The following is a 12,442-nucleotide window of genomic DNA, read 5'->3' as shown; positions in this document are numbered from 1 at the left end:
AACTAGGGATAGTAGGAGCATACCTCAACATTGTAAAAGCTATTTATGGTAAACCCACGGCCAACATCATTCTAAATGGAGAAAAACTGGAATCATTCCCTCTAAAAATTAACAAGACAGGATTGTACTCTTTCACCACTTCTTTTCAACATAGTCCATGAAACTTTATCCAGAGCAATTAGACAAACAAAAGAAATTAAAGGGATATGCATAGAAAAAGAAGAACTCAAACTATCACTATTTACTGATAACATGATTCTAAATTTAGAGGATCCAGAAATTCCACCAGAAAAACTCTAGAATTAATAAATGAATTCAGCAAAGTAGCAGGCTATAAAATCAATACTCATAAATCAAATGCATTTCTATACATCAGTGATAAACCCTCTGAAAGAGAAATTAGGAAAATTACCCCATTCACAATAGCCTCAAAGACAAACAAAACTTGGGAATCAATCTACAAAACAAAACAAAACTTGGGAATCAATCTAACAAAAGAGGTGCAATGAAAACTACAGTACACTAAAGAAAAAAATTGAAGAAGACCTTAGAAGATGGAAAGATCTCCCATGTTCTTAAATAGGAAGAATAAATATTGTCAAAATGCCACATTAACAAAAGTATTATACAGATTTATTGCAATTCCTAGTAAAATCCCAACAACATTCCTCATGGAAATAGAAAAAGCAACCATAAAATTCATTTGGAAAAATAAGAGACTCAGAATAGCCAAAGCAATCCTTAGCAAGAAGAGTGAAGTGGGACCTTAAACTATTCTACAGAGCTATAGTAACAAAAATGGCATGCTTTTGGCACTGAAACAGACATGTAGACCAGTGATACAGAATAGAAGACACAGAGTCAAACCCACATAAATACAGTTACACTAAACAGAGGCACTGAAAACATACGTTGGAGAAAAGATAGCCTATTCAATAAATGGTGCTGGGAAAACGGTAAATACATATGCAATAAAATGAAAATAACCCCTATGTACAAAACTCAACTGAAAGTGGATGAAGGATCTAGCAATTAGACCATTTTCTTCTGTACCTAACAGAAGAAAATGTAGGCACAAATTTTCATCATGTCAGATTAGGTCCTGACTTCCTTAACAAGACTCCTGAAGCACAAGAAATAAAATCAAGAATTAATAAATGGGATGGATTCAAACTAAAAAGTTTCTTCTCAGCAAAAGAAACAATCAATAATGTGAAGAGAGAGCCTACAGAGTGGGAGAAAATCTTTACCACACATACATCAGAGAGAGCACTAATCTCCAGGAAAGATAAAGAACTCAAAATTACCAAAACAACAAACAACCCAATCAACAAATGGGCTAAGGAGCTGAACAGACACTTCTCAGAAGAAGATATACATTCGATCAACAAATATATGAAAAAATGTTCAACATTATAGAAATTTGAGAAATGCAAATCAAAACTACTCTAACAGTTCATCTCACTCCAGTGAGAATGGCACTTATCAAGAATATAAGCAACAATAAGTATTGGTGAGGATGTCAGGGAAAAGGCACACTCATACATTGCTGGTAGAACTGCAAATTGGTGCAACCATTCTGGAAAGCAGTATGAAGATTCCTCAGAAAAGTTGGAATGGAACCACTATTTTACCCAGCTATCCCACTTGTTGGTCTATACCAAAAGGACTTAAAATCAGCATACTATAGTGATGGAGCCACATCAATGTTTATTGCAGCTCAATTCATCATAGCTAAATGGTGAAACCAATCTAGATGCCCTAAAATAAATGAATGGATAAAGAAACTGTGGTACATACACACAATGAAATATTACTGAGCATTAAGAGTAAATAAAATTATGGCATTTGTGGGTAAATAAATGGAGTTGGAGAATATCATGCTAAGCAAAGTAAGCCAATCCCCAAAGCCCAAAGTCCAAATATTTTCTTTGATAAGTGGATGCTGACCCATAATGTGTGTGTTGGGGAGAGGGGTTGGTCAGGGGGGTGGCATGGGAAGAATGGAGGAATTTTGGATTGGGCAAAGGGGAGTGAGGGGAGGGAAAGAGGTATGGGATAGGAAAGATGGTGGAATGAGACAGACATCATTACCCTAGGTACATCTATGATGGCAAAAATGATGTAATAATGAATTGTGTTCTGAAAAGCTGTGCACCATTTGTGTACAATGTATTGAAATGATTCTGTTGTTATGTATAATTAGAACAAACAGAAGAAAAAGAAACTTAAAAAAAGGTCTTTAACAAAATAGTAATGGTAGAAGACAACTTAGGGATCATCTTCTTCATCATTTCTCCAACTGGGCTTTGTATGAAAAGACGTGGGAAAAACTGATCCCTGGTCAATTTAGAGGTCACTGACTCTCTTGGTTAGTCACAATTCCTGAATTGTTTAAATTCTTTTACAAGTTTCTATCACCTCTAAACTTAAAGGTTTAGTCATTTTAAAAACTATGCAATATGCTCAACAGCATTTTTTAAAAAATGCTTTCAAATTAATAGTTCCCCTTAAATTTTATGTCTTTAGCCAACTTTTGTTTGTTCAAACTACCTTAAGCAAAGTTATTAATGGAATAATTCAAGGGTCGGCATACCGTAGCTACTAGACAAAACCAAATTAATAAGTTTTCTTTTGTGTGTGTGTGTGTATATATGAAGTGGTTGTAAAAAGGAGATGAGAGATGATAGATGATAGATGATAGATGAGAGAGAGAGAGAGAGAGAGAGAGAGAGAGAGAGAGAGAGAGAGAGAGAGAGAGAGAGAGAGAGAGAGAGACACCCAGCAAAGCCCTGGAGTGATCCTGGAAAACACAAAATATTTACTCAACTGGCTGGCCCTTTATATAAAAAAATTTACTAACTCTTGGAATAATGAACCACTTTGAAATAACAGGTACAATTTAAGGAGGTTTTTACTTTCACAGTGTAAATGTAAAATTCTTTTCTCTGTTCCAATAGAGAACAATTAAGTGGCAAGTCAAATCAAATGTTTATTGGTGCAATTATGTGTACTTAGCTTTGGCAGGTACAAACATTATCTTCCAAATTTAGGCATGTAAGAAATAGGACTTATTTCTCTAATGGCTTCTGTTTCTCATTCCACTAAAGAAGCTGAAAATTAATGTCCATCAATTTGGGGTCTCCCTTTTCCTAGGGTTGAGCCTAATTTTGAGAGGACTTTGCTGATTATTAAGTACCAGCTCTTTACACTGGAAGACAGGCCCTCCTCCTGCTCCTGGATCACCCATTTGCCTCACTTTCCATCACAGCCCCTTCAGGTCTTTTCTCACCATTAGTTCCTTGCCTCTGTTTAAGACCATTACAGGCTCACTAAACAGAAGCCAGTTTCTGTCTGCTTGGATGATTTATTGCCTGTAAGTGGCTTAGCATTTGCTTGTCTTAAGAGCCTGAGTTTTCCTTAAGCTCAGGAAGGTATCACTTCTCAGCCTCATTACATTCTATATAATACCTTTTATAGTATTTGTTACATTATGATTTTCTATTTTTGAATTTACTTGTCCTTTAGAAACACCTTGAAAATAGGCATTGTTTTGCTTCTCATTTCTATGTCTCCAATTTATAGCATACTAGATATTCAAACATTGGTTCACATGAATGTGCAACTAAATCCATTATAGGCTTTCAGACTTGATTATAGTTTTGTTAGCATTTGAGCTATAGATACATCTGAAATAAACTTAAATTTTCCTTAAATTAGACTATTCTTCCCTTATATCAACAGAAATTGTGTGCATGCATATCTCTGTATATTTACTTACTCTCTCTCTCTTTCTCCAGGTTTTCAAAAGACTTCAGATAAATACAAAGTGGGACCAGACCAGTGAGGAGAGTGGATGTAATAAAGTTTGATTGCTTTTCATTAAATATTAGAACAAAGTACACAACAGAGTCTGGCTCATCAAAGATACAACTTGGATAGTCATTGAAGAACTTTAAGGAAAAAAAATCATTTGCCCACAAATTTTGTCTGAGTCCTAGATACCCCAACTTGATGTGCAAAAAAGAGGCAGCTCTGGGTACCTCCTAGACTGCTCATCTGCTGCAAAATGTCTTCTATGAGTAATAGAAGACATTGCTTTACACATATGTGAGAATCCCACTTTTACTTAGCTGAAGCAGATGAGAGTCTAGGGGGGAACTACATAGAGAAAACACTGAATCATATTAGCTTAAGTCTCCAGAAAAATGTCATCCCTAAGTTGTGGTTTAATATTTGTTTAATGACTTTATTCTAGAAGAAAGTTTTTACATCCTCTGTGCAATCCTAGTTGAAGATTAGGGGTTGCTTCCTGACAACTTGCTAATGAGGGAAATAAGGCAACCTCCAAAATTCATTAAGGCAATGTGTGGGGGCAGGGAGGGGGAGAGAGACCTTCCTAGCAACAGGGTGTAGCTTAATCCATATGTGCAAATCTAATGAAATGTGTCAGTTGAGATTTAGTTAAATGCTGCTGGTATGCTTCTAGGTCTGTCCAGGGAAACAACTCAATATCAGGAACTTGGGCAATTTGGTAAACATGGAGTTGATTCTTCTGATAATGGTGGATATTTATGAAGCATCACTCTAAAATGCCAGAAATGTTCCTCCCAAGGACCTATCTTGCATCACTCTAACTCCAAACTAATTAAGAAACCTTCTGATACGGTGCGAGGAGAGGATGTGTTGTGCTTTGGAGAAGACAGCATTCCAACACTAGAAAAATTTTTATTATAACTCAAAATATGATAATTTGTTTCATGTATATTTATTCACATCAGACATACAAATCTTGGTGATATTGATAAAAGTCCAGTTACTGCCATGGGGCCACTTGCCTACACATTCTGACGGGGGCTATTTTCTTCCATCCTAGAAATTCAGTAGTCATTATCCAGTGCCTGGAATTTGCAGGAACTTGGGTATTAGTTGACTGAAATAAATGAATGATGTACATAAAAGCTAATCCATCTGGAGAGTTCTTGAGAGCCAACCAGATTTCCTCTGGAGGTCCCAAATTCTCTTTGCACATGACTTTCTAGTTAAACTTTAACAAAGACATTTGCTCATTAACTTTCTTTATATAAGGAGTCAAAATGTAACTTCCAACTAAATTTCAGTGCCCAAAACATTATCTTCACACAAACTCAGTGTTTTCCTCTATCAAGTGTAAAAATGTCATCATCCATCGTCTTCCTTTTGTCTTGGCTGCCAGGATTCAAAGATACATTTACATATAATTGCAAACTATTTTATCTTCTGATGAAATTCCTCATTTTAACAATGTTTAACAACATTGCTAAACTACCATTTCAGATGGTCCACCAGTTACGTTTATTTTTACAACTTTAATGAACTGTAGTGAAATAATCTTTTCTTGATCCATTTTAGGAGTCCAGCTGGGGCTCTGTAACAAAAAAACAGATTAATAGGAGAAATACGTGCAAAATTTAAGTTTTACATGACACAGGAGCCCTCATGAGAAAATGAAGACTCAAAGAAGTAGAGTTGAATGCTTACATGCTGAATTAGATAAAGAGAAGTAAATTATGGAAATGGAACAAGACAAAGAATCTTGGGCTAGGAACAGTTAATGGTAGAAAAGTTACTAGGAAGACAAAAGTTAGTTTCACAAGATTTGTTGATAAAGGTATTATGGTCCCAGTGATAAGAATAGTGCTTTACTTTTGATATAGAAAGGATATCTTCTAGCATGGTTTTATCTTCTGCTTTTAGGAAGAAAAGGGGGAAGGTTAGATGTTCTTGCACCTGCTGTTTTTAAAGTAGCTTGTAAAGGAACACCTGTATGGGGAGACTTGTAGAAGAGGCACACAAAGGACAGACACAGACACACAGGGAAGGTGCAGACAGACAGAAGGATGGCAGACAAAAGGGGGTATCCTACCCCTCTGCCTTCATCTTTTTTTTTTTTTTAAGAGAGAGTGAGAGAGGGGGGAGAGAGAGAGAGAGAGAGAGAATTTTTAATATTTATTTTTTAGTTCTCGGCGGACACAACATCTTTGTTGGTATGTGGTGCTGAGGATCGAACCCGGGCCGCACGCACGCCAGGCAAGCGCACTACCGCTTGAGCCACATCCCCAGCCCTCTGCTTTCATCTTTAATAACCCAAAGTTACATATTACCCACCACCAATGACTACACTTTAGCCAGTATTTCTTTTAATCCTGAGTGCTAGCCAACTGAGATAAGGTCCAGGTTAATGCAACAAAGCCTCTCTCCTTTAAAGGATGTCATTATGTAAACCAGGGAGTGCATCTGCATAGTTAACTTCATAGCCTCAGCAGGGAATTGCCGGGGATTCTAATCCTGGGAATCAGGGCACCAGTTACCCCCAGGAGTTTGCTCACCGGAGGAATGCTTCCCTATTTCCACGGTCAGAATATCTACAGTAGATTTATGCCAAAATGTCTACTTTGTGGCAGCAAATTCTGCCACCCTTCAATACTCCCTCTAACAGAGATAGTATCTTTTCATTTTTCTTCTCCTTACTCACTGTATAATGCGGGTTTTAACACCCATTTCCCCTTAGGTCTCTTTGTACCTCTCTTGTTCAACCTTCCAATCTTCATCAACAATCTTTTTATATTGTTAGTGTTTGGATCTTAAATATTCGTTAAGCTCACATGCTATACTAGGTTGGTCTCCAGCCAATGACACTATTGGAAAGTGCTGGAAACTTTTAGGAGGTGGGGTCTAATGGAAGGAAGTTAGGTCACTGGGGGGGCCTGCCCTTGGCAGAAAAGTTAAGACACCAGTCCCTTCCTCCTTCTCTCTCTCTCTCTCTGTCTCTCTCTCCCTCTCTCTCCTTCCTAGCCACCATGAAATGAGCAGCCTTGTTCTACTACACAATCCCTGCCATGATGCTCTGCCCAAAACCTGGAGCCAGCTGACCAAGGACTGAAACCTCTGAAACCAGGAGCCAAAATAAATCTTTCCTCATTTTAAATTGATTTTCTCAGGTATTTTTTTCACAGTGACAAAACTCATAAACAGTGATCAAAGTTGATACTTAAATGCAGTGCTATAATCAATGTCTACTACTGTGTTTGTCTATGGATTGATTCTAAAACAGCATATCACTGCTCAGTAGTATACTTTGAAAACATTTTTTCTTATATCTTTTGTATTGTTTTGCTTTGTTTTCCTGGAGTTCCTAATTTCTTTTCTTCACACACACACACACACACAAACATATATTTTCCCACCCTCCTCACCATATCCTAGTATAGTAGCCCTGAATTTGAAGTCAGTTCCAGGTTCCTCATATTGCCAGTACCTTCTACACAACTGAAATACTCACTTTGAGATTTGCATGGAACATGAGGGTCTTAGTATTTTGGAAAGTTATTACTCGAGAAGACCTCTAATTTAGGCATTTTCAGAAGAATTTCAAAGGACATTGTTGTTCATTAGTGGTAATTCTAACACTTAAATTAGTTTCATGAAATCATAAAGTTAAAGGCATTCCATATCACTAGGAGGGGGGAAAACATCTTAGTGTTAGAATCAAAGTAGACTTCTAAATATGTATGCAACAAAATTTGAGAAACTAATAAGAAAAATCACATTGTAAAAATATAACTAACAAAAAAAAAGCTAAGATGTTGGTCTGACAAAAAGAAATTATTCCTTGAAATAATGATGTGTAAGTGTATGGGTTATTTAAGACACACATGATACAAGCTCTAAACTCTAAACTTCTAGGTAGCAAAATAAATCTCAAGTCTCTAAATAAAATATAAAATAGGACTGGGGATGTGGCTCCGTGGTCAAGTGCCCTTGAGTTCAATCTCCGGTACAAAAAACAAAAAACAAAAACAGATTGACTATACATTTCCACTCTAATCAAAATCCAGTTTATAGGCTTAAAACTTCTAATTAGCAAATTTACATGTCAACTGAATATGTTCCAAGTACAAGGAGCTACTGCAGGCACCAGGACAAAGTTACAAAACCAGATGTTGTGTTCCAAAATCTGCAGTCAGGAGGAGGCAGACATAAAGGCAATTAGTTACAATGACACTGCAAAGGGTGCCACTGAGTACTAGAATCAGCAAGGAACCTAGCCTGAGGGACTTAAGGAAGGGGGAACCTAAAGTGCTAAGACTGACACTTGAAGAATAAGGATTTTCTTGGAAGGTTAAAAAAAAAAGGGGGGCATTACATATAGAAGGAATAGTTCATAGAGTGCAGATGTGAGGTATCCTAGCCAAGTAGATAGTTTGTCAGTCTGGCTCATATAAATGGTGTGGAGATGGCAGAGAAAGATGAAGTCAGAAAAGCCTTAAATATCACATAAGGGCCTATGGGTTTTATTCTAAAATAACTGAAATCTTTTCACAGCAAAGAAATGAAAGAAACTGATTTGTATTTTAAATGCCATGGAAAGACTGAAAAGAGTCAAGACTTGGCAGAAAACCCATTGAGGAAGTTCAAGAACCATTATGTGCATTAGTCTACCATAACGAAATGTCACAGACTTGGGTGGCTTATGTAATAGAATTCCTGCTTCCCCCAATCCCCCACAGATATGGAGTCAGGAAGTCCAAGTATAGGGTACTGGCAGGGTTAGATTCTCTTGAAATCTCTTTCTTTAGCTTGCAGACCATTGCCTTCAAAATCGTGTCCTCACATGGCCTCTTCTTTATGCACATACATTCCAGATGTCTCTTACAAGGACAACAGTCATATTGTCTTAGTGCTCTTTTTATCTTAATTATCTTTTTAAAAGACGTATCTCCAAATATAGTCATACTCCAAGGTATAGGAGTTCAGGGCTTCAACATAGGAAGTTTGGAGAGATACTCACTATTCAGTCCTTAACAGAGTTGTAGTAAAAGTGGAAAGGAGATAAGCTGAAGGACAGATATAAAGTAGAAATCAATATGACTTACTGTTTGATGAGTCAGTTATACCTGAGACATAAAGTCTGCTTGATATTTGGTTTAGACAATCAGGTGGGCCTGATTTTGAAAAATTAGGCCATTTGTCAAAAAAAAAAAAAAAAAAAGAATACTGAGAGAGGCTTAGTTATACTTTCAACATGATACAATTGAAACAGTAATTTCTAGTTGACAGTGAAGTAAAACTTCAGAACGTAAGAAAAAATAATATGTATGGAAACTAAGGATACAGTAAGATTATCCACAGAGAAAATGTAAAACAAGAACAGAAGAGAATGAAATCCTGATGAATAACACTAAAGATTAGATAAAGAATCTGAAGTCAAACATGAAGTCTTTAAACGTATGTCAAGAGAATTAAAGAATGAAAACAGAAAAAAGTGGTACAAAAATTGACAGAAGAATTCAGTTGAACAATTATTCAGATTTAAGAATAATTGTTAATTCTTAAATCTTTTTCAGAAACTAAAATTTTACTTCAAGGATCATATTGTATACTTTTTATGAATTGTAATTTGTTTGTGTTAGTAAGTTAGAATAACTGTTTGTGGTTATTTTTAACTATTCAGAATGTGTTCAAAATACTGATATGTATATATAATTTTCACTATATTCTTGTGCAAATTTCAAATCCTTAAAATGAAAACATGTTTTTAAATATGATGTCAAGATCAGTAAATTGATCTTTTTTCAGAATTATTCTAGTCAATTCCATTTATGTTGGAAGACAAATTCTAAGGTCATCTATAAAACACATGCCACCCATAGGGATAGATAGATGGATGGATAGACTGATTGATCCATATATGTATACATATTTGTGTTTACATATATGTCTGTATATATATGCATAAATGTCTTAAATACTCTTGTAGAAGTGGTAACATACTTAATGGTTAATATTTGAATAATATAACAAACATCTTAGAATGCCATTATCTTAAGCAGTTAGAATTTTTTTCATGAAATCCACCTGAGTGGCCCTAATGATTTTAAGTAGAAAATTAAAAACAAATTCCATATGGGAGTAATGTTTATTATGCTATACTATGAGTATTATTTTTAGACAATCAGAGACAGATATACTATTCTGGAGACTCTAAGGCATAGATATCAGTGATTTATTATTGTTTTTAAAAAGCAGCAAAAGGGAATATTAATTCTGGAAGATTTTTAATCAATTTAACACTATTATACATTAAAGATTTTTTTTTCCACAAACATTCCCTCACAAAGCTGGTAGTTTCATATTTACACAGTATTAATTTTAGCAATTTTAAGTGTTAATCTATGATACAATAATGTTACTTCAGAAACATAAAAAATATAGTCCTTTTTAACAGCCATGCTCCCATTTTTGATGAAAGCTAGTTAGTTTATCCTAATGTATAACTTTAAAACTTTAAAAATGCATAACAGATATTCAGTCAGCTTTATAAAACCTTTAAGACAGAAGGCTGTCAAACAGAATAGACAGAGGGCTCGTCATCACTTATGTCTGAATCTTCATCTACTCCTTCAATGACTGATTTTTTCCCTTTACAACAGGATACAATTAATCCAATCAAGAATACCTGTAAATTTAAAAAAGCTGGGTGTTATTTTTCAAACATAAAATCACTTAAAAGAAATGCATTTAAAATTCAATGGCAGTACTGTGATACAAAAGGACTACTGATATACAAACAAGGAGTTTATACACTGAACTTTATAAAGGAAAATCATGCCTGGGATATCTGTACTTACCCCAAGAAAGGCCCAGTTACCAAAATAGTATGCAGCACTAAAGAACCAGAATTTGTGAAGAAATAGGTATGTCCGGGTAACGGTACACTGATCTATAAAATAGCAAAAAGAACTACGGTGAGATAGTTTCCATTTACATATCTAAAATGTGATTAGCCAAAGCTAATGGCCAAGATCATACAATCAGTAAATGTTTAGAGATAGACAGAACTGAAATCTAAGTTTCTCTCCCAAGCCCACTCTTAACCACCTTAATATAGTGTTAAACTGCCAACTATTATGACATATTTAAAAAAAATTAATGCCACCACTGTAATCTGGATTTTAAGTGTAAAAACATTATCTTGACTAATTTATTTGAAACAAAAATACTTTTAAGCTAGAGTGTCAGACATCCTAAAATAAAAGAAGGATAAACTTTTCCAATGAAAAGCAGGAAAAATGAGCAAAGGAATCAGATATAATTGGAATTAACTTGCACTTTTCTAAGAAATGAATTCTCAGAACAGATCAAACATGGGAAGGTTCTTTTGAATCTTTTTCTTTTTAATAATGCTGTTGAAAAAATACAAAATCATTATTCATTGCTATTCTTCCTGTTTAAACTTTAGAGATCATTTATGGCTACAATTAAAAATAAATCATATTTTTCTTCTACAAATAAAATGTAACTCATAAGGTAGTAGACTGGTTTTTTGATATTTGTGTCAGATTCTATTAGTATTATCTAAATATATTACTGCCATTAGGTTACAAATACATGTATACATATTCACATATATCTAGTAAATGATGTTTAAGGAAATACTTGCTCACCCCAGCTATTCAGAATGGCCAGGCTTGAACAATATTGCATAACTGTGTGAAAAATTTTATTTGCTACAGCTAATAGAGGAAAACAACCTCATATATTTTAAGTGGCCTTTATTCTTTACAAAAGAAAATTTTCATCTTACAAGGCAACTTCTTTCAGTCTATTAATTACAAAAGAGATTTTGATTTCTGCATTACTTTTATCCAAAATGGACAACAGCAAAACATCCTGCATTCAATTAGAAGACCAATATAACATCTTTCTGGTGATTAAGGAAATACACCTTTTATTTTTATGAACTGTCTTCTCAGGTTCAATAAGTGAGTGTTATTTTTTCATAAAACAAAATTGAGCTGGGAACTTTGCAGCCCAGCTTTTATATAAAGGATCTAATATACTGTAAAAATATTTTTGGTTGATACATGATTTTTTGAAAAGTAGAAATCAGGTTATATTTTACCAAAGTACAAGAACTATCATATAGAATATGTAAAGTTTTGAGCCTGTGAATCTTACATACCTTCCACTTCAACATTGTACTCCAATATTTACCTCTGAATTGCTCAATATGAAACTGGACAAACCTGTCTCTTTTTCTTGCAAAACATGCAGTTTAATAGAGAAGCAACCTGTTCCTTCCACAGTGACCAATCTAATTCCTCTCTATTGATCCCTAAAGGGCTACTTCCATATCCCTTTTACTCTATCAACAGAAGAGCCTAGAAGGAATATTCACAGTTCTCTAAGAAACCCAAAAAGCCTTCAAGCAGTAGTGGCTGAACAAATGTCTACCTGCCTTCCTGTAATAAGGAGGCAAGATTACAGTTTTACACCAAGTGCTGGGAGTTCAGTATACCAGAGGAGACTCCTAGATAAGAATCCTATTGTCACTTACTCTCTGCTCCTACCACATTTTATTCTCACTTCAATTACAGAATTTACTCCATAGTAATATATT

The 12,442-nt window shown here is 35.0% G+C and overlaps 1 protein-coding gene across 4 annotated transcripts in view; it reads right to left on the bottom strand.

Annotated features, from left to right (window-relative positions):
- Positions 1-4,708: 4,708 nt before the first annotated feature.
- Positions 4,709-12,442, bottom strand: part of Lmbrd1 (LMBR1 domain containing 1) — a 102,332-nt gene continuing 94,598 nt past the window's right edge. For 3 of the 4 annotated variants that reach the window (XM_040282900.2, XM_078019811.1, XM_005334423.5), the window contains 2 exons: positions 10,671-10,762; positions 10,032-10,498 (listed from right to left, as the gene is read on the bottom strand). In XM_040282900.2, the coding sequence (XP_040138834.1) occupies positions 10,385-10,498; positions 10,671-10,762 (206 nt within the window). In that variant the 3' untranslated portion in view covers positions 10,032-10,384. Of the gene's footprint in view, positions 5,408-10,031; positions 10,499-10,670; positions 10,763-12,442 lie in introns of those variants that run through there. The other variant, XM_040282899.2, reaches the window with a different exon arrangement.

This window comes from Ictidomys tridecemlineatus, chromosome 8, assembly GCF_052094955.1.
Source record: "Ictidomys tridecemlineatus isolate mIctTri1 chromosome 8, mIctTri1.hap1, whole genome shotgun sequence".
NCBI lineage: Eukaryota > Metazoa > Chordata > Mammalia > Rodentia > Sciuridae > Ictidomys > Ictidomys tridecemlineatus.
The sequence above is the reverse complement of the archived record's forward strand: the minus strand, read 5'-3'. Positions and strand labels throughout refer to the sequence as shown.